We start from the raw sequence: 23,405 nt of genomic DNA, 5'->3' as shown, positions 1-23,405 counted from the left end.
CGGGTCGGCTGGGGTATTTATGCGGCGCTGTGGTGGCGCCACTCCAGGGGGCGCCCAGCCGACCTGCCGAGTGTTGCTAGGGTAAAAAGTTTCTCCGACGGCTGTGCACGCGGCACGCACACACCTAAATGGAATGCATATGAGCAACCACTCGAAGAAGAACCAGATAATCACTACCCTCTCAAATGAACTCACACAGGAAAATGATAAGACAAAAAATTCCTATCACCTGTAGGTGAACGCTTTTCACAAAGTGATCCCTCTATGTCTAACCTATCAGTGATCATCCTCAAAGGAAACCTGCAAGACACTTTCAAAACACGAGCCTGGGAGCTTAAATTCATTACTCTGTTAGACACTAAAAATCATGGACTGAACAGACACACTGGATTTATGGTTTATTACAATGATCTGTAATCCACTAACCCCCTCTTTTTGGCTGCAGAGATGTTAATGGGCTGCACTACCCTGAATGGTCCCTTACAATATGTGCTAACTACTTATGCTAAACAATCTGTCCCACCTTGCACTGTGCTGTGATGCTCTGAGTAAGTTTCCCAGACCTGAAGAAGAGCTCTGAGTGGCCTGAAAAAGAGCTTTTCTCTCTTACCAACAGAAGTTAGTCCAATAAAATAAATTTTTGAGTCGTCTCCTTACAACAAGTTTGACAGTTTTTCTAAAATTTCATCTGCACTGAGCGTGCTTTATCCTGTCCCAGCTCCTACATGATAACTAGGCTGCAAATATGCCACTCCCCACAGAGTGATTGAGCATGTTCCAGGGACTGGAACTCAGACAAGAAGACTTTTGCTCTCGTCCTCTCTATGTTGGTGCTCAGATAGTATGAAGGAGGAAGAGAAGTAGTAGACTTAACATAATGAAGGAGAGGGTGAGGAACAGAGAGAGGTTACTGGGAAAGAAAAGCCAGGGGTGGAGCTGGGCAGCAGAAAGATTAGAACTAGGGAGACAAGAGCAGACAGATAGAGCAGGAGCCAAAGGATAGAAGCAGAGCGGGAATTCAAGGAAGAGGCTTAAAAGGAGGGAAAGGAGGTTCGAGATCAAGAGCTCTAGGGATGAGGGGGACAGAGCAGGGGAGACAGTGGCGGCAACTCAGGAGAGGATGGATAGGAGCAGAAAGTGAGGACAGTGACAGGCTGGGGGCACATGGAGATGGAGGGTCTATAACTCACCAGTGTACACTCCCTCCAGAACCTGGAATTTAATTCAGGAGAGTCCTGAGTCTTTATATTATCTTAACTTTAGGTGTGAAACCTCACTATCTAGTTACTTGTCTCATCCTCCTTTAGTGGTTGGTCCACATAGCAGATAACACAGCATACTACTGTTAACAGTTACTTCACTCTAGAGGCAAAGGGTTTGTACTGTTGGTCTAAAGGTCCCAACCTTACGATTGACCGATGTAAAGGTCAGCATAATTCCACATGTTGGAATTTCTGTTTTTCAATTTGCCTACTCGAAAATCTCGGAAGTTACACAAAATACTGTGTTAAAACAGTGGTTCTCAAACTTTTTGTATTGGTGACCCCTTTTGAATACCAAGCCTCTGAGTGTGACCCCTCTTAGAAATTAAAAACACATTTTTGATATTTGATACTATGTCAAATACTCAATTTAAACTCTATTGCTTAAAATGAATTTACCTTTTCTCATTGCTTTTAAATTAAGACTAAAAGACATTTTTATCAAATTAAATATAAGTGGAAAAGTTATTTTTAAGTAGAATTTTATTTTTATACTTGACAGCAATTAATAACCTGAAGCAAGTAATAACCCTACGCATGGTTGGGCTCTGCCTGACAACCCCAGTACAAGGGTCGGGGATCACAGCGTCCTGGATGCCCAGCTCAGGGCTCACAGCACCTCTCCTGGTTGGGGGTCAGGACTTGCAACCTCTCGTGGCCGTCGGACTCAGGGATCGCAGCCCCACTCCTGGCCAGGGTTGGGGTCTGAGCTCACAGCCCTGAGGGGGGTCGGACTCAGGGATCTCAGCCCCGTGCTTGCCCAGAGCTCACAGCTCCTGGCCAGGATTGGGGTCAGGACTCCCAGCCCCATGGGGGGTTGGAGTCAGGGCTCGCTGCCCCACGCCTGGCCAGAGCTCACAGCCCTGCTCCTGGCCAGGGTTGGGGTCAGGGCTCACAGCCCTATGAGGGGTCGGAGTCAGGACTCACTGCCACGCACCTGGTCTGAGCTCACAGCCCCACTCCTGGCCAGGGTTGGGGTCGAGGCTTGCAGCCCCATGCAGGGTTGGAGTCAGGGCTCGCTGCCTGTGCTTGGTGCAGGGGTCAGGGCTCACAGCCACGCATCCCTGTCGCTGTCAGGGTCAGGGCTCACAGCCCGGCGCAGGGGTGGGAGTTGGGACTCATAACCATGCGCCCAGGTCAGGGCTCGCAGTCCTGCAGCTCCACGCAGGAGTCGGGGCTCACAGCCTGGCGCAGGAGTCAGGGCTCGCAACTTGCAGCCGCACGCTGAGGCTGGGGCTTGCGACCCCCTGCATTACTGGGTCACAACCCCCAGTTTGAGAACATGTTAAAATAACATTATGAAATCAAGTACTCAAAAGTTAGGAAAAGACAGAATTAAAGGTGGCCTGTGTAACCTTAATTGGGGCCCCTTGAGGTAAGCATTAAGATACAGTCCTTACCTGCATGATCAGATATGATTTTTTCCAAAAGGAACCTTGCCTCATACAGTACACAGAACAGACTTGCTCAGGGAATGAAGGAATAATTACTTACCTTCTATAGTAATAGGATTTCTTTGGGATGTGCCCCCTATGGGTGTTCCACATCAGGACCTGCATGTTCCTGTGAACTCTTAATCAGAGATTTTTGTCAGCAGCATCTGAAGGACAGCAGGTCTTACACCAGTGCAAGGGTGTATAGGGACAGAACCATTCCAGTTCTTCTCAACCACAAAAGCCCCTCAAAAGACTCCAAGGCAGAGGAGAAGGCAGGTGGGTAGTGGAGCACCCGTAGGGACACAAGGTAAATAACCTCTTCTCCTTCGAGTAGAGTCCCTATGACTGCTCCACATCAGGGGATTCCCGAGCAGTACCTCAATTATGGTGGAAGATGCTGAGGAGGCAAATTCAGTACATACTAAAGAACAGCATCATTGAAAACTGCATCAGCTCTAGAAGCAAGCACAATAGTGCTGGCAAAACATGTGCACAAAAGACCAGATGGCTGCCCTGCACATGTCTGAGATGGGTATGGTTTTCAGTAGGGCTACTGAGGGAGCGTGAGCTCTGGTAGAATGAACAATTACTCTCGGAGGAGGCTTCCTAACCAGTTAAGATGCACCCTGTAACCCATTTTGACAGTTTTGGGGTGAAAATTGGATGGTCTTTCATTCATTATGCAATGGAGATAAAAAACCTAGGTGAAACCCTAAAGGGCCTGGTCCTGCCTAGGTAAAAGGCGAGAGCTCTTCTTACATCCAGTGTACAAAGGCTCATTTTTTCTCTTGAAGAGTGAGGCTTGGGATAAACATCAGGAGGTGAATCTTACGATGAATGTGGAATTCTGAAGAAACTTTAGGTAGGAAGTGAGGGTGTGGTTCTAGTGTCACTTTACCACGATAGAACACCATGTACCCTGGGTCAGCAATCAATGCTCCAAGGTCCCCTGCCCTCCTGGCTGAGGTGATAGCTATAAGGAAACAAGGTCTTAAGGGACAAAGGAAGGATGGAACCATCCCAATAGGTTCAAATGTATATTTCTTCAGCACATTGAGGATTAAATTTAGGTTCTGAGGTGCAACTGGCTCCTTGACAGAAAGGAAGAGGTTGAACAGGCCTGTAAATATACCTCATAATGATTCGGTGGGTGAAGACTGAAAACCACTCAATGAGGGAGTGAAAAGCTGTGATGGTAGATAGGGGAATTTTAATGGAGCTCAGCAATAAACCTGTGGGTTTGAATTCAGCAGGTAACTGAGAATGTGTGTTAGACAAGCCTTGAGAGGAGGTATAAATCAGTGGCTGCACCAAGTCTGGAAACATTTCCACTTCTGCAGGTAAGTTTTCCTTGTTGTGAGTTTTCTATTATGAAGCAGTACTGCTTGTGCCTCTGGGGAGCAGTATTGTTTTACACTAGAGAGCCATCTAGTAAACACATCTTGAGATGAAGTGCTGAGAGGGTGGGGAGGAGGAGGAGATTTGCTGTCAGGGAAAGGCAGAGTTGCAGTCACAGAGACCTGTGAACTTGCTCTGGGAAGTTATTCCTGTTGAGAATGGCCTGTTGATTAGCAACCCTCAACTGGAGGCCCCCTGAGGAATACACCTTCCTGCCAAACAGGTCCAGACGCTTTGCTTCCTTGGCCTTAGGGGCCAGGGCTTGCTGCCCATGGCGCTTTCTCTCATTTACCGCCGAGACTACCAGGAAACATGGGCTTGGGTGGCAAAACAAGAAGTCGTACCTCTTTGACGGGGCAAAGTACTTGCACTCCACACCCTTGGCTGTTGGAGTGCTGGAGGCCGGGGTCTGCCGTATAGTCTTATAGTTCAGCTGTATGGTCTTAATGAGTGGAAGCACTATTCTGGATGGAACTTCCAGGCTCAAAACTCCACCATGGGGTCCTCCTGCTGCACCATCTCCTCGGCCTGTAACCCCAAGTTATGAGTAACCTTACACAGCAGCTCTTGGTGGGCTCTGTGGTCTACTGGCGGAGGCTCTGATACTGCTGTGCCTGCCATCGCTTCATCTGAGGATGATGAGGAGGTCAGCAGCTGCTAGGCTTCCTCCTGCTGGTCCCCTTGGTCCCCCTCACCCGAGGGAGGGGCTTCCGGCTCAGCCCAGGACAGCTGACCTTGAGGGGGCACCGGACTCAGTGCCAGTTTCTCCGGTCTCTCGCTCAGTGAAGGTGCAGGTGGTCTGGACACCGTAGCTTCCCGTACGGAGGAGCATCAGTGGAGGGACCGAATAGCTGGCCCTGGAGGGAGCCTCCTGCTGCTGGTAGTAGGCCCAAGGGGTCCAGAAGGGCCAGTGTCCTGGCAGTCCCCACTGGGATTGCCCCCCAGCCTGGTGTTCTCTGTAGTCCGGTGCCTGGTGCGGGTAACTGCATCAGCCAGAGTCGGCGCTGGACTCTGGAGATGCTGAACACGAAGGCCATGGCGGTGCCATCGATCTGTGCTGGTGGGAGGTCGATGAGAGGCTTCTTGCCAATAGGGAATGGGACCAGTACCGCTGCTCATGGGACCGGGACCAGTATCAGTGCTCCCGAGACTTGGACCGGCACCGGTGACTTCTGGAAGCCTTCGGTGATGACTGGCTCGCCTTCTCCTGGTGCTGGTCTCAGGGGAGGGTGCCGGAGAGCGTCGGGTCCCTTGCACTAAATCTGTGTGCTGACTCGCCTCCAGTACTGAGACTTGCCTCTGCGTCAGAGGTAATGGAGTCCACAGACTCGAAGCTCAACCAGGACCAACCCCGGGAGCGATGCCAGGACGATGTCCTTGAACGGCGCACCATTGCCGGCTTTCCCCTTGATGGCACCTCTGGTCAGGAGGGGGCTCACCGCTGACAACCCGATGAGGTCCTTTGCTGCCTCAAAGATATCAGGCGTGGAGGGCTGATCTATTACTTTCTCGAGCCCGTCATCCTCACTGAGTTCCCTTAGGGCTGGACTCAGTGGGACTTGTGGTGTCAGTGCTGCTGGCACCGGTACAGCGTCCATCACACTCTTCCCAGTGCCCGGGCCCCTAAATGGCACCAGTCTCCTTTGTGGGGAACATCCACGCCCTTCCTTTGATTTAGCCTTGGGCTGCACCGGGGAGGATGAGCGGTGCCGGGGCCTACTTTGCTCTGAAGCCAATGGCTTGCAGTGCTTATCCCGCACCGGGTCTCTTGACGACTTCAGGGCACTCCATACTGAGGAGGCTAGAGCCGGCGTCGGGTGCTCTGGGCCTGATGACTGCAGCGTGGCCTCCATCAACAATTGCTTCAAACGAAAGTCTCTCTCTTTCTTTGTTCTAGGCTTAAATGCCTTGCAAATCTTACACCTCTCTGTTTGGTATGCTTCCCCCAGGTAACGTAGACAGGAGTCGTGGGGGTCACTAACTGGCATAGGCTTGCGATACGTGGTGCAAGCCTTAAACCCATGGGCCTGTGGCGGGTGCTGGAAGCCTCGAAGCACCTAATCTATTAAGTGTCCACAACAAGGGAATGCTAACGAACTGATAGCAGCTAAGTACTCTAAAGCTAAGGGATTGCTTCTCGTACGAGAGCAAGAGGTTGTTCCAACACCGTCATGGACAGTAAGAACGAACTGGAGGGGGTCAGGCCAGCAGGGATATATGCACAGCGTAGTGGCGCCACTCAGGTGGGGGCCCCTAATGTGGAATGGACGTGAACAAGCACTCAAAGAAGAACTGCTGGCACTTCCTGTTCTGTCTGGACATGAACAGGTCCCCTTGGGGAGTCTCCCACCTCTGGAAGATGGCGCTGACCACCTCCAGGTGGAGTGACCACTTGTGGCAAGAGAAAGACCTGTTGAGGCAATCTGCCAGCACATTCCCAGTGCCTGCGAGGTGAGACACCTTGAGGCAGATGGTACGCTGCACACAGAAATCCCATAGCCGAAGAGCCTCCTTGCACAAGGCTGAAATGTGGGCCATGCCCTGCTTGTTAATGTAGAAGATTGCGGCTATATTGTCCACCAAGATCTGCATCACCTTCCCCTCAAGTAGGACAGGAATGCTGGCAGGCCAAGCATATCACTCTGATTTCCTTGACAGAACAGTCCACCTGGGACCAGAGGCCCTGAGTGCTGAGGTCGCCGAGCTGGGCTCCCCACTCCACATCCCACACGAAGACCAGTGTCACTGAAGGGTGAGGGGCTATGAAGGGGCCCCCACTTGACACTGACCGCGGATCCATCCACCAGTCCAGAGATGATAGGATATGCAACAACACTGGATGACCAGGTCCAAGTCATACCTGCCGGGTATGTAGAAGAATGCCAGCCACATGTGAAGGGGTTAGGCACAGACACGCATGCTGTACAACGTAAGTACATGCTGCCATGTGACCTAGCAGACTGAGGCATTCTCTGGTGCCTGTGAGCGGGTGGGCTCTGATATCTGTGATAAAGTCCGACATTGCTCGGGACCAGAGTCTGGTAGGAAGACTGCCTTGAATGGAGTCCAGCACTGCCCCTATAAACTCTGTTCTCTAAAATGAGATCAGAATTGATTTCTGTTCATTTATAAGCAGTCCCACCTTTCGACAGGTGGCCTGTACCACACTGACACTGTGCTGAACCTGGGATCACGAACAGTCCCTGATTAGCCAGTCATCAGGGTATGGATAGATCTGCACGGCTTGACGTCTCAAGTAAGCTGCCACAACTGCCATGCACTTTAAGAAAACTTTCGGAGCTGATGATAAACCGAAAGCCAGTGTGGTGAATTGGCAATGGCACTGACTCACCACAAACCAGAGGAATCTCCTGTGCCCACAGAAAAAAGGGATATGGAAATAGGCATCTTAAGTCGAGGGCGGTGCACTTGTCTCCTGGATCCGAGAAGAGGGTGATGGAGGCCAGGGAGACCATGAGGAACTTCAACTTCTTGAGATATTTGTTGAGTCGACACAGATCCAGAATGGGCCTGAGGCCCCCTTTATCCTTCGGGATTAGGAAATATTGGGAATAAAACCTCTTTCCCCTCAGCTCTCAAGGAACTTCCTCTATGGCCCCCACATGCAGAAGGGCTTCCACCTCCTGGGCAAGAAGTTCATTGTGAGAAAGGTCTCTGAAGAGGGACAGAGATGGGTGGGTGAGAGAAAGGGGTGGAGGAGAAATGCAGGGTGTATCCAACGACTACTGTGTTGAGGTCCCAACGGTCCAAGGCAATGTGGGACCATGCACAAAGGAAATAGACAAGTCCAGGAATAGACAGGGGGATGGATCCTGGGGCAAGTGTAGTACATCATCCTCAGGTACATCATGAAAATGCCTGCCACAAGCCACCCCGGTGACTTGCAGAGCTCAGCTAGGAAGCCAGGGCGGATGGAGTGGGTTGGTGACTTTTATAACCTGTCTCTTTTCTTGCAGGGATTTTAGCAAGATGGGCCTGAGAATCTAGGAGGTGGTTGTGGCTGAAAGTGCATCCTGGAGGCCAGCATCATGAACAAGCTCAAGGAACGCAGAGTGGTCTCGAATCTTTTAGACCACATAGGCTGCTGTCAGTTTGTTCCAAGAATAGTGCATTGCCCTTGCAAAGAAGGGTCTGGACCAGCTACTGCAACTTTTGGGATAAACCCTGAGGATTGTAGAAATAAACTGTAATTGACCTTGCCGCCGAATCAGTTGCGTCCAAGGTGGCCTGGAGAGAGGGTCTGGCCACTGCCTGCACTCTCCCGTAATGTCCAAGAATTCCTGTCTCGTCTCCTGAAGCAGGAAGTCCTTAAATTTGGCCATTGAGTCCCAGACATCGAAGTCATATCTCCCCAGCAATGCTTGCTGGTTGGAGATACGCAGTTGCAGGCTGGCTGTCGATTAAACCTTTCTCCCGAATAAGGCCAGCTTTTTAGCATCTTTGTTTTTAGAGGTTGCACTTGTTTGTCCCTGCCTGTCTTGTTCGTTGGTAGAGACCATTAGTGACCCAGGTGGAGGGTGGGAATACCTGTACCTGTCCTCGGCAGGGACATAGCACTTCCTCCCTGCCCATTTAGATGTTGTTGGCAGAGAAGACGGGATTTGCCAGAGTGCCTTGACCAGCTTGAGTACCCTGTCATGCACTGGGAGTGCCACAGCCAATATATCAAAAAGGCTGTCCATCGGCTCATTAAGCTCCTATGCCTTCAATCCAAAATTCGAGTTGATTAACAAGCATTACTCAGAGAGGAGGGTGTAAGGATAAAGGTGGTATTGTCTGTAAAACCTCTGTCCCAAAGAACGTGTCAGCAAAGGAGTCTTGGACCAAAGCACAACGTCTCAAGAATGTGTGAATGGAATGCCACATAGCGGTCCTGCAAACATCAAGAAGGGGCACCCCTTGGAGTAATGATAGTGAGGTCCCTTCTGACCTTGTAGAGTGAGCCCTTACCCTGTATGGGTGAGGAAGCTGTGCAAACTGATAAGAGTAGGGTACAACCAGAAATCCATTTAGAGATCCTCAGAGAATATAGCTTGACCTTGGACTTATTCTGCTACAGTGATGAATAGTTTAGGTGACTTACTGATCGATTTTGTTCTCTGCAATGCAAACGCGCATCTTATGCCAAGAGAATGAAGTCTTCTCTGCTTGGGAGAGGCTTGGGGCTTCAGAAAAAACACAGGTAGTTGAATTGACTGGTTTATGTGAAATTCCAAAACTATGTTAGTAATGAATTTTGGGTATAGCGGTAGCAAGACTTTGTCCTTATGTAACATTGTGTATAATTTTTAGGGCCCAGAATATACCTACCCTTCTGGCCGAGGCAACAACAAGGGAGGCAACATTCATGGACATATAAGACATGGAATATGTAGCTAGCAGTTTAAATGGTGGCCTAGTGAGTGCAGAAAACACTAAGTTAAGGTCCCAGTGAGGAGGTGGTGTTTTGTTTTGTTTTGTTTTGTTTTTTACTGGTGGGAAGGTTCTGATTAGACCTTTCAAAAAACTGGCTGTTCATCGCTGAGTAAAGATGCAGTAACCGTCCAAAGCAGGTAACATGCACTGACTACCACCAGCGGAACCCATAGCAAACTAAAGGAAAGGCCCATCATCTTCAGAGTAAAAAGATAATCCAAAATAGCCATAATGTCTGCTGTTTCTGGAGATATGTAGTTTTGCTGAATCCAGACATAGAAATCTTTGCATTTGGCAAGATAATCGTTCCTGATGGAGTCCTTTTTGCTCTTATTAAGAATGATTTGCATGGCTTCAGAACAGGAACATTTTAAGTTTGATGCCCATCCAAATACCAAGCCATGAGATGAAGTACATCAAGGTTGGGATGCTTGATTCTGCCATTCTCCTGGATCAAGAAATCCAGAAAGAATCAAATGCTGATAGGTGGATGGGACAACATTTGTAGAAGACTTAGACATCAGAACTGCCTGGGCATTTTCAGTGATTAGGATGACTCATGCCCTGTCCAGTCAAATCTTCTGTAGAACCGAGATAGCAGGGGGATGGGAGGAAAGACATAACTGAGTGATCTATCCAAGGTAGTAGGAGAGCATTGCCTCTGGAATGCTTTTCCTGAGCTCCTCTGAAGCAATATATGCTGCATTTCCTATTTGCCTGGGAGGTAAACAAGTCCTCAGTGGGGGTTTCCCACTGAGTGGGAACACTATTCATTACTGGAATGTGTAACTCCCACTCAGGATAGATGGTGAAATGCCAGCTGAGGCTATCTGTCAACAAATTCTGGGTTCCTGGAAGGTACACTGCCAATAGAATGATATGGTTCTTGATACACTAGTTCCATAGGGTGATCACTGCCATACACAAGGAGACTAATCATGCTTCTTCCTGATTACTTATGTAAAATTTGTTTATTCTGTCCAATATTATGAGTGTATGGTGAAACTGAATGAATGGTAGGAATGCTTTGCATACAAATTTATTGTAGCATAAGCTTTCCTGGGCTACAGCTCACTTCATCGGATGCATGTAGTGGAAAATACAGAAGGAAGATATATATACACACATGGAATATGAAACAATGGGTGTTACCATACACATTATAAGGAGAGTGATCAGTTAAGGTGAGCTGTTGTCAGCAGGAGAGAAAAATAACTGTTTGTAGTGGTAATGAAAATGGTCCATTTCCAGCATTTGACAAGGAGATGTAAGGAACTGGGGGCGGGGAAAAGGGCGAGGAGGGTAGATAAGACTTGGGGAATAGTTTTACTTTTGTAATGGCATCCGTCCCAGTTTTATTCAACCTAATTTATGGGTCGCATTTGCAAATGAATTCCAATTTCCGCAGTCTCTCGTTGGGAGCTTGTTTTGAAGTTTTTTTGTTTTAATTTGTGACTTTTAGTTGTAATCAGTGCAGGGGGTTAAGTTGTTCTTCAACTGGTTTTTTATTGTTATAATTCTTGACGTCTGATTTGCATCCATTTATTCTTTTACATAGAGACTGTCCGGTTTGGTCAATGTACATGGCAGAGGCATATGATGGCATATATCACATTGGTAGATGTGCAGGTGAACAAGCCTCTGATAGTGTGGCTGATGTGATTAGGTCCTATGATGGTATCTCCTGAATAGATATGTGAACAGAGTTGGCAACAGGCTTTGTTGCAAGGATAGGTTCCTGGGTTAGTGTTTTTGTTGTGTGGTTGCTGGTGAGTATTCGCTTCAGGTCTGGGGGCTGTCGGTAAGCAAGGACTGGCCTGTCTCCCAAGATTTACGTGCATTCTGGTCTCTCTGCATATCCAAATACCCTCCACCATGTGACTGTCCATCTGGGTTCCCCAGTCTCACAGGGAGGCATCTCTAATTATTGTCTTATTAGGTTTGGGGGACACGAAAGGAACACTTACATATACTTGTCCGGGACCATTCCATCAAGTTAGCGAGGCCCTCACCCTGGTAGGAATTGTCACTATGGTGTTCATGCTGTGCTTACTTGGTATATATACTGTTCGGAGCCAAGCCTGCAGGCAATGGAAGTGGAGTCTTGTGAATGGTGTGACATAAGCACATGCAGCCAAGGTGCCCCGGAGATAAAGGCAAACCCAAACTGATATTGAGCATAACCTAGTCTATCAGGTTGTTAATGGTGTGATATCTGTCCGTTGGGAGATAAGCATTCACCCTGAGTCTAAGATTGCTCCTATCAATTCTACACTCTGTTGGGGTCAGGATAGACTTTTTCATATTCACCCAGACTCCTAGGGATGACAGAAGATGAAGCATCAATGAGGTTCATGGAAGGGCTTCTAGGAGTGTCGGACCAGTTAGATGCTAGTCATCTAAATATGGGAAGACAATGAAGACAATGAACTGCATTGCTACTACTAGAAACACTTTCATGAAGATTCTGGATTTACTTGCAACACCAAATGGGAGCACTTTGCATTGATAGTGCTTGGGACCCACAATAAATCTGAAGAATCCTCTGGGGGTAGGGTGAATACCCATATGGAAGTATGCATTTTTACTACTGATAACTGTGAACTCTGTGTCCTTTTCCAAGGAAGGTGTTATTGATACCAGTGTAGCCATATGGAATTTTTGTTTACAAATAAGAACACTGAGCCATCACAGGTTGAGACTAGGTCTCCACGCTCCCTTCTTTTTGGGACCTGAGATATATTTCAAATAGAACCCTCTTCCTTCTTGTTGAAGAAGTACCTGCTCTATATTCCCTGACAGAGGAGAAATTCTACCTCCTGGAGGAGAATCTCTGCATGAGAAAGGTCCCTGAAGAGGGACAGAGAAGGGATTTTGGAGGGGATAGAAAGAGAAACTCGATGATATAGCCAGAATGAACGAACTCCAGAACCCACCTGTTTGTTATTGCACTCCAGTTGTGGGAAAAGAATGCTAGATGGCAACCAAAGGTTATGTGAGGACTGGGTGAAGATGGCATCAATAGTGGTTCACAACTCAGAAGAATCACATAAAAACTATCATCTGGCTGGGGGTAAAGCTGGGTTGATGTGGTCAGTGTGGAAGGTGCAGAATATTGTGGCTTGTGCACCTTGTCTTTTATGGGACAGTTCATAGGCTTGCTGCTGGTAAAAATGTTGAGGCATAAGCCTTGGTTTATAGGGATGTTCATGGTATTTCCTCTTTGGGGACACCATATATACCCAGGGAGTGGAGGATTGCGCTAGAATCCTTTAGTGAGTGCAAAGATTTATCAGTCTTTTAATTGAAAAGGTCAGTCTTGTTAAAGGGCAAATCTTCCACAGTGTTCTGGAACTCACTGGGAAACCCTGAAGACTGTAGTCATGGTTCTCACCAGCAGCTTGCCTTCATAAATAAGGGCCTGAAATTGAGCCTGTCCCTCTGAGGGAATTTGGCCTTAAAATCTAGGAATTCTGGATACTTTAGAAACTCATACTTAGCCAACACCACTTGATAGTTCTATATTCTAAACTGGAGGCTAGTAGATATAAATATCTTCCTTCCCGGTAGGTCCAAAGGCTTGGCTTGATCAGAAGGGGTGGCTCTTGGGTGCTGTTGTCTAAATTTTTTGTGTGACAGTCTAAACAGCTAGGGAGTTTGGTGTAGGGTGAGTACACAGAATCTCCACTCCCTTAGCCAGGACAAAGTAACACTTCTCAGCCCTCTTGGAGGTAGGGGCACAGGTTGCTGGTGTTTGCCATATGTTCCTTGCTAGTGCCAATACTGCTTCATTCACTGGGAGTGTTGTCTGGCTGGATCTTGTGGGTTGCAGGATGTCTAGGAGCTTGTGTTGTGTGTTCTCTAGCCTCCGCTAGGAAAAATTGGAATTCCTCCACCACTCTATGTAGCAGGTCTTGGAACTGTTTGTGGTCATCAAAAGGGCACAGTGAAGCTGGAGCAACCACCTCATCAGGAGATGAAGAAGACAGTTTTGTCAATACTGGTGGGACATATGAAGCCAGCTCATTATCTTCCTCTTCAACAGGATCAGGAGAAATCTCCAGTTGTTCTCTCAGAGTGTAGGGATGGTATGACTCAGTATTAGATAACACAGACCCTGGGTATTATGCATATGGGCCCCATGGTCCACGGTAGGGCCCGTAGGAAAAATCGAAGATGGGCTATGGAGGCAAGGGGTATCACTGGACCCAAGGCTTGGGGTCCACCACCTGACCTGAGAGAGTGTAGGATCATGCAATTTGGTACAAATAGAGCCTTGCTCTTATGAGTTTTTATCTTGTCCTGGGGACTTAGGATGTTTTATGTCTTTGTGGGCCGAGTGCGAAGACTTGCCTGACATGGACAGTATCAGATCTGTCCTCTTTGGAGTGGACTTAGAGGAGGATCTGCTCTTCTGCTTATGAGAGCATTCCCTACTCTTCTGGCAGCCCTGAGAGGGTCCATCGATGTAATCTCTCTCACTCCTGAGTCAGGCGCCATGGTAGGAGAGGCGCTTCTCTCTGATAGGGGGACCTCTCTATGTCGACCAAAGATAAAACAAACTCTGAAATTTTAACAGGTTTGAAGACAAGACTGGCGAATAAAGGAGAGGCTCTGGACATAGAAAGTTCTGACTCAAACCATGCAGCAGTAAGAAGGAACTGAAGAGGCAGTTGGTCCATCCCACCCCTTATGTCCTAGGTGTAGAGTATTACGACAGCAGGGGAGCAGATGTGGACCAAAAGAGACTGCTTACAAGAATTCTCTGGTGTTGGGTACATGAAGGAGGAAGTTACTCACCTTGTGCAGTAACAATGGTTCTTCGAGATGTGTCCTCCTATGGGTGTTCCATTATAAATGTATTTGAGCCCCTAATTGGAGATTTTAGGTAGCAGTGTCCTTTCGGCCCAGGTATGCCCCACTCCCCACCCCTTTGTAGTCTGCCTCGAAGCTATCAAGCACTGTGTGAATGAACCACTCTCAGTTCATTCTCTACCACAGAGCTCCTTATTGATAAATCCAAAGTAGAGGGAAGGATGGAAGACTGTGGAGCACCCATAGGGAAATACATCTCGAAGAATCATGATTACTGCACAAGGTGAGTAACCTCCTCTTCTTCTTTGAATAGTGTCCCTATGGATGCTCCGCTGTAGATGACTTTACAGCAATATCCCCCACGTAGGGTTGAGGCTTTGGAGTGGAGGCTGTTACTGAAGACAGTACTGTGGAGCCGAAGATGGCATTAAGAGACTGAGTCTCAACTGTTCACATAAGTGTTCTGAGAATGTATGGGCACAGGCCCAGGTTGCTGCCCTGCAAATTTCTGAGATGGGGACATTTTAAGAGACCTGAGGTAGAAACTGATCTGGTGGAGGGCATGTGGATTCCCAACCGAGGCAGCAGATGCACGCATGGTAACAGTGATTAATACAACCACAGACCCATTTTGAGTCTTTGAACTAATATTGTGGAATCTTTTGATTTTTCTGCAAATGAAAGGAAGAGTTTAGGAGACTTCCTAAAGTCCTTAGTCCTGTCCAAATAAAAAGCTATAGCTCTTCTAACATGTAGCATATGTAATATCGCCTCCCTGTTATCACAATGTGGTTTTTGTGAATTAGCTGATTCATATGAAAGATGAAGGCTACTTTGGGAAGGAACTTGGGAAGCAGCCTCAATGTGACTTTGTCTTTAAAAACGACCGTATGTCATCAGCGCTGCCATTTCCCCTATCCTTCGTGCTGAGGTAATGGCCACTAGAAATGCGGTCTTCATGGACAAGTGTAACAGAGAGCAAGTTGCGATGGGCTTTGAAGAGTGGTCTCTCAGAACTAGATCGAAGTCCCAGATTGGCATGGGTGGTCTGACATGCAGGAAGAGGCTTCCCATGCCCAAATAACAGTAACACCAGCAAGAAGATCTAGAAAGGCCCTTCAGTCATGGCTTTAGTGAGGTTACAAATGAAAGTTCTGCTCAGGTCTCTTCCTCAATTTGTACAGTTTTCCTGACACTGAATGTAATGCAGTTAAATCCTGATGGGATAACGTACAGAATCCATTCTAGTATCAAAAAAAGTGTTTAACATGCCACATAGCATTTGTGAAAAATACAAATTTCCATTTAGTTCCCCCAGGCTAATTGTTTTTCAAAGTGACTATCAAAGCAGATATAAAATATATGTTATTTTCAATATTAGAGCTTAAAAAGCCCCAAAAGGTGCTTGGCACATTACAAAATGAAAGGTCAGAAAGTAACACATTGCTGTCCTTACTTATTTTACATCTACTCCTAGGGCATTCTGTGCCAAAATATTTAAAATTCTGCAAATTTTATTTGTCAAATAAATGTGGAGGCTCCATCATGGCATTGAGAAGCACAGGCCACTGGCTGCACAGAGGTTGGAGATCACTACACAGCTCCCCCCCTGGGATATGGACTCAGCGGTGAGGCTGCACCCAACCCAGACACAGTACAAGGACTGGGCCTGCCCTAGAAACATCCCAGGGCCCTTTCCCTCCATGCCAGGTGCACCAGGTGTGGGCAGGCAGGTTCAACAAGGCAGGATCCAAGTGTGGAGGGGCTTAATGTGGGGGGATCCAGGTGTGGGTTGAGAGGATTCTTTGTGGGGCAATTTGGCTGTAGGCAGCTCAGTGGGAGATCTGGACGTACAGGGGCTTATTGTGGGTTCTGGGTGCAACAGTAATTAGACTCTGCAAGAGTGTCCAGGTGAAGGTGGCTGAGGCTCAGCGGTGGGGTGGTCTGGGTGTGGGGGGATAGAGCTCAGCAGGGGGGTCTGGGTGTGAGGGGCTCAATGGGAGGTCCAGATGCTGGGGGAATGGGGCTCAGTGGGGTGGGGATCCAGGTTCAACTGGTCAGGGCTCAGTGGGGTGGGGACCCAGATGTGGGTGACTTGTCGGGGTGATCCACGTTCAGGCAGAGTGGGGCTCATCGAGGTGTGGGGGGGTTTGAGTGTGGGGGGTGAGGCTCGGCAGGAGGCTCTGGATGTACAGGGGTTGGGCAGATTAAGGGGGGCAGATTCCTGTAGAGGGATGCCTCCCCCTGCAGCTGAGGAAAGACAGATACAGGAAGCGGGGGAGTTTGCAGAGCTTCCTGCAGCCAGGGGAGAAATCTGTGGGTGGGTCTGACCCGGCCCCGGATGCCATGCAGGATAAGAGGAAGTCTCGTCCTCCCCAGCCCAGCTCTGACTAGCAGCTGATCCCAGCGCAGGGTAAGAGCCACCAGCTGGATCTTCCCCAGTCCTGCTTCCTGACCTACAGTGATTTATCCCTCTGCTGGCTGCCCTGAGCACCCAAAACATACGCTCTTGTGGCTTCCTTTTGCTTCTGCATCAGAAAGTCATTTTTCTGCGGTGAAGCAAAGAAATCTGTAGGGAAACAAATTCTGCACATGTGCAGTGGCGCAGAATTCCCTCTGGAGTATCCATCCTGACATTTTGCTGAGAGAGAGAAGAGACTATATTGAGACAGAAGCTGTTTCCATGCCTTCCACGAAAACTATTGCTAGTGATTCTGATCCCAAAGGCCAGTGGCAACACCACACGTGACACAACTCACCAATCCGAAAATGAATAGAATTTAGAAAAATAAAGCACCATGGCGCCAATGTAGAGAGAGAGAAATAACTGAAAAAAAGTGCTGAAGTTAAGTATGGTTTGGACAAAAGCAGTTTACATGAAGAAGAGGGAACATATTTGGAGTTCATTTCTGTTTCTATGAGTACATGGAATTCCACTGCATCTGTCAAAGGGACTTGCAGCAACAATTAGCATTCTAGGCCCTAAAAGTCTATTTGCCTAGTCTGGGTTGGAGGTCAGTCATATTTCAACAGTTTATTAACCAGAAGCATAAACTTCATTTATTTCTCTTCCTCAATGAACACAATGATTTCAGCAACTTTTCCTCCCATCTCCTTTTCCCTTATAGTTCAGATGCATTAGCTCTGTTCTCTTAACATCCAGTCAGAGAACTGCAGCCAGGCATCTTTAAACTCGTTTAACAAACTGAGGTCAAGGATCAAAGAAGCAAAATCCAGAGCAGATTTTCCCAACAAAGGCTCTTAAGGATTACTGAGAAAAGAAGAAATTGAATAATCAATTTCCACTTCCTTCAGCCCCAATTCTCCCTTATACCCATACAACCCTCTTACCTCTCAAGTTCTGCTATCTTTTTATCTTTATCATTCTTTTCATTTTCCATCTCCTTCAGGATTTCCAGGAGACGATCCACTTCAGCTTGAGCCTTACTGGTGTCTTCCTGGTACAATGCCACCTCCCGCTCCAGCTGCTGGAATCGGTCATTCAGCTCTGGGCTGGCCTTGGCCTCCAGTGTAGCTTCATGAGCCTGCAAAGAAATCAGTTCAAGAACCATGTCTCACACATGTATAACATATTCACAATCATTGCAGGGCACAAAGTACCCAAATAGCTACTTCTAAAAGATAAATTCATCCATTAAAATGGAAAACGTCATGGGCACCAAATTCCTGTAAGTTACGTTACATCAGTGGGATAGTTAATAGGAGATGAATAATGAAATAGATATTTTGTATGGGTTTTTTTAAAGAGAGCTTTGACATTTAAATTTGCACCATGCTGGCAGCTCAGAAAGAAAACAAATAATTTCAAAATTTATTTTTTTCCAAATATATGGCTATTTAGCCCCATCTTTTCAGCATCCCAACAAAAATCTACAAACAGAAGCCTAATCTGCATCTGACGCTGTTAGCAGCATTAACTGTGCTCTTTAAAAATAAAAACTGAAGCTGATCTCTTCATGAGGAACAAAAACAGTGCAGGATAATGGGATATTGATGGGGGGTGCGGAATCAAGGAATATAATTATACTTATAAAAAAGTAATGTGCTTGAGAGTATATTTAGGTCTTGGAGAGATAAAGTATAAGGACTTCTAGAAACTACATTTGAGCGCACAGAGAAGCACTATAATGAGAAGGCTCAGGACAAAGCGACCCCAGCAAAGAGCCTAGTTCCACTGCTTTGTGTACAGGAACAGTGCAATGAGTTTATTTGGAACTAAACCTTGTTCCACTGAAAAGTCATTAGCTTATTAATAGAGTGAATCTGAATCCAACAGTTCCCAAGTGTGGTAAAAATACAAGGAAATGGATATACATACTGGAATTTAAACTAACAAACCAAGGTTTAGATTTCCAGTTAACACAGGATAGTTTTCAGCATATCTGGAAGGACGTAGGTGGAGATGACCTAGTCATCTTTATGCTATCTTTCTACTCTTCCTTGACCTTGGATGCTAAACTAGTCCTTGATGTAAGTAAAAGCAGCTTCAGGCCTGGTCAAACTTGCTCCACTGGATCACAGTTTCCCAAAAGCTGCTCTGCCAGCCAAGACTACCAGAGCACACTGTAACACCTATGACATGGCTGATATTTCAATTCCCTTTGCACTACTGTGGAAAGGGGATTGACAAGGTGCCAAGATTTTGACCCAAAGTGTGGCAAACCTAAACCCATTACAGTGGGAGTCCAAGAGCTACTTTTAAATGTAATCAAGGCTGTAACTACAGCAGCATATAAATGTCAATATTATAATTTGCTGCTTCCAAAGGAGCAAATACACTGATAGAGCAAACATAAAAGGTACTATAAGCAATGCGTCCTAGGAGAGACCACAATAAGACAGTAGTGGGTTAAGCCTGATTTTTCGCCATAGACACAGCCTGAATTCTTCCCAGCTGAATATGGTTGCATCCCCAACCTCTCAAAATGTTTGTTTTAACAAATGCTCCTCCAGACCCTTTAAAGTAATCCAAAATACATAATCAGATAATCAGGAAATGTGAAAAAATGTAAAACTGGGCTGCTAGCCAGATAACTGAGCTCTCTCATCCCAAATAAGCTATAATGGCTAATGGAGATCTACTGTTAGGACTCTCCTATTTAATATTATTCTGTGTTAATAAAAGTATCTTGACAATTACCCAAGAGATATTACCAAAAGAAGAAGGAAGTACATTTCCCATTTTAGAATATGGAACAAGTCAGTGTGTCTGGTTCTTGTATAGTGTAAACAGCCCTCTAATTCTATACTATATTCATTACAGGTAAAGACACATAACACAGAATGTTGGTATGTAAGATACTCTCAATCACACACAATGAAAATGGCATGTGATCTTGTGGAAACTGAAAACCAGTTTGTGGTTATGAATTACTGACTGGTTTTGGTCTGATTTGTGGGTTACACAGACAATGCATTTTATGTGACTATGTCCTAAATCCTACTGCATTCAGTTATCATACAAGAGAGAAAGCCAATGCATTTAGGTTTTTTAAAAACTTGCATAAAGATCTAGAAGAGCAGAAATTGGCTATAATCCCAATTTAACACTATGGGGCATCCTTCAACACCACACTTTTAAGACTGAAAAAAAAAATTCAGCTATATACAATACAATTCCTATAATATACAAAGAAGCAAAAAATGTACCATTAAGGTATAATCCACTAATTTCATCATCAGTGTACAATGGAACACAGTAATAAAGGCATTAAGGCAGCTCCTCCATTGTGCCTGGGTACCAGAAGCAGCATGGTTTGGTAGTCAGATTTAGAGACTTGGAATAACATAAGGATTCTATTCTGGACACCAACTTGCTGTGAAAGATGGGAAAAGTAATTTAATCTTTCTTTGTCAGGGTTTTCTCATTGGAAAAACGGGGATAACATTCAGAGTTATAAAGCACTCAGATACTTGAAAGAAAGGGATGATCAAGTATTAATGAGAACACAGTCTTTCTCCTTTTTAAATGTGCAATTCCTAGCCCATTTGTCAAAATTTAACTCACATTATCACAGTTGTATGATAGCAAACAATACAAACATTGCAAAAACAGTTTTATTTATAGACTCATTTTCACACACAAAACTTTTTTGAACATTGCTTTTGGACTAAAATCAACGAAGTTTCATCTCTGTTCAATGGTGAGTTTTGTAGGGGCAGTTTGAACATAGCTATCTGAGTTATGCAAGGATAACAATAAAAAACACCCTGTTTTCTCCTAATTCCAAAAATTACCACAAATTTTCTCCCATACACAGGAGTCAAAAATAGCTTTAAAATGGCATCTAGATAATCTTCACTGAGGAGCATGTTCACAAGCAAATGTGAAGGGAAAAAACACTGACCAGATTATAAAAAATTGAAAGTAACTAAAAATATTTTTTTTGTTCAGGGTGGATAGATCACTTCACATTCTCCCTCCCAGGCCTTATCAATGACTCAGCTGACACAGGATATGCTGCACTCAAGCTGCTCCCGGTACGCTTTCCATTATGGCTACTGTAAATAGCTCAGTGAAGAAAACAGCAAAGTACTGGAAAAAAGCCCCAGTGCTTTAACTTTAGGAACAATCAACAGGAGAAAATCATGGGTGTTAAAATATTGTTTATCCCAAGAATTTATGGTGTTTCCATAATTTTTGCTCGATGCAATATTTGGCAAATTCTAAACTTTGATTTTAAAATAATTGTCTTCTTTGATTACCAAGGAAGAGCTAACTTCAATAATTGTGCTGGTATCCTGTTAACCCAGCTTTGAAGAACAGAATCTTCATGCAAAAACAGTACCTGCTGCAAAAGTTGAAATTTACGGCTTGAATACACAACATTTTTGTATCGCTTTAACTATATTTGTTTGAAACCAGTATAGTTAATGCAGTACAACCCTTAAAAGTTATACATTTAGTGGAATAAGCTACACTAGTATAAGTACCTTTACACTGATATAACTGTGTCCACACTACGGTTTCTACTAATTTAACTATTTTGATTAAAAAAAAAAACAAAAAAAACTACTCCTAACCAAAATCATTAAATTAGTACAAAAACTGCATGCAGACCAGGCCTTATTTCTCCCCCATGCTGTTCACTTCAAAGATGAAGAAAGTTCTCTCTTTCCACTCCATCTTCTCATCATTTCATCATCTCATTGAGGTGCAAATTTCAAACATTAATTGAGACTCAAACATCAACATTAAGTACAAGAAATTTCATTATCTGTCCTTCTTTGGACAGTTTTTTGCATTTAAATTTAATGAAACAGGAATGATGCACATTAAAAAAGAATATCAAAAATATGTTCAAGGTTGTTACAAAGAGGATGGTGATCAATTGTTCTCCATACCCATTAAATCTAGGACAAGAAGTTATCAACTTAGTCAGCTCACAACAGGGGAGATTTAGGTTAGATATCAGGAAAAAAATTCTAACTATAAGGATAGTTAAGTACGGGGTTACACCAAGAGAGGTTGTAGAATACCTATAACTGAAGGTTTTTAAGAACAGGTTAGAAAACCACCTATCAGGAATGGTCTAGGTGTGCTTGATCCTGCCTCAGCATAGGAGTATGAATTAGATAATCTCTTGATGTGTCTTCCAGCTTTACTATTCTATAATCCTGTGAAATGCACAAAAGTTGAAATTTCTATTGCCAAATTAACCTGGTCATGTTGCACATTCTATATATTTCTGCTATATCATCTTTTCCTGCTGTTACATTGATTTTTTAAAATAAAAATAGTTCTTCAATGTAGTATTTGAACCCTGCACAAATTCTCCAAGTATAGTGCCTCCAGTGTCCCCTCTGCTATTTTCCATCTATGTACATAATGAATTTTGTTATGTGCAGCACCAATATCAAGGTACTGTGTAGATGTGCGCCACCAGTACAAACAAAACCCCTAAATATATATTTTTAAACAGTTCATAGGTATGGAAGAAGGAGAAAGAATATTAAAACAAGGGATAATTAACAAGGAGCACTGCGTAAGATGTTTATTTAATATGAAATCAAATAAAAAGAAAATTAACACTGCCCTTGGAGTACATGTATTTTATCATCCTTTCTAACAACTCAAGATAGTAAATACACCAAAATTTGGCATAGTGAAAACAGCTATTTAAATAAAACAAAGGCTTGGCCATTAAGCGTACACATAAAAATATGCACCAGAAGCCCAATTTAATAACCTACTCCTACCATAGATCACTAAGTCTTCATGGAAAGCTGCTCTCGAAAAAATGAAGCATCTGCCAAAACACTAGCATGTTACATACTTCTGCAGTTCTTAAAACTATCCCTCTTGCATGCATATTACCTGCACACACAGCTCAGCTTTAAGATACTATACAAATCTGAGTCAACTAGAAATAGTCATGCTCTCATCACAAATATTAATACAATATTTTCTGATACTGGAAAGGAGAGTAAAGGGCATTCACCCAGGCTTATACAATTTCTATGGAATGTCAACTCTTAATTTGATTAATACTTCACACACAGATCCCTGCTTAAGACAGCTTGCAAATAAGGTCTTCATCATGTAAAACACCTAAGCACCAAACCTAGTTCTTGCTACTTATGAGTCAATGGGAGTTCTAAGAGCCAGAACTATACCAGATAGCGAAGATCTGGCCTTAGCAGTTTCCAATACCTCTCTCTGCCTGGGGTGCAGGCCACTTGCTGGAATCTTCTGCATATATCTCTCTTAATCAATTCCTTGCCATTGGAGGAGCCTCGAGAAGTGGCGCACCTCAAGTCTTGTTTACACTTGAAACACTGCAGCTGCATTGCTGTAGTGCAGGGATTGGCAACCTTTCGGAAGTGGTGTGCCAAGCCTTCATTTATTCACTCTAATTTAAGGTTTCGTGTGCCAGTAATACATTTTAACCTTTTTAGAAGGTCTCTTTCTATAAGTCTATAATATATAACTAAACTATTGTTGTATGTAAAGTAAATAAGGTTTTTAAAATGTTTAAGAAGCTTCATTTAAAATTAAATTAAAATGCGGCAGAGCCCCTGGACCGGTGGCCAGACG

At 45.1% G+C, this 23,405-nt stretch overlaps 1 protein-coding gene across 4 annotated transcripts in view; it reads right to left on the bottom strand.

Moving 5' to 3' along the window:
- Positions 1-23,405, bottom strand: part of ERC1 (ELKS/RAB6-interacting/CAST family member 1) — a 633,604-nt gene that overhangs the window by 343,034 nt on the left and 267,165 nt on the right. For all 4 annotated transcript variants that reach the window (XM_032796761.2, XM_032796763.2, XM_075069542.1 and 1 more), the window contains one exon: positions 17,699-17,892. In XM_032796761.2, coding sequence (XP_032652652.1) covers positions 17,699-17,892 — 194 coding nt within the window. The remainder of the gene's footprint in view (positions 1-17,698; positions 17,893-23,405) is intronic.

Source organism: Chelonoidis abingdonii, chromosome 1 (assembly GCF_003597395.2).
Source record: "Chelonoidis abingdonii isolate Lonesome George chromosome 1, CheloAbing_2.0, whole genome shotgun sequence".
NCBI lineage: Eukaryota > Metazoa > Chordata > Testudines > Testudinidae > Chelonoidis > Chelonoidis abingdonii.
The sequence above is the reverse complement of the archived record's forward strand: the minus strand, read 5'-3'. Positions and strand labels throughout refer to the sequence as shown.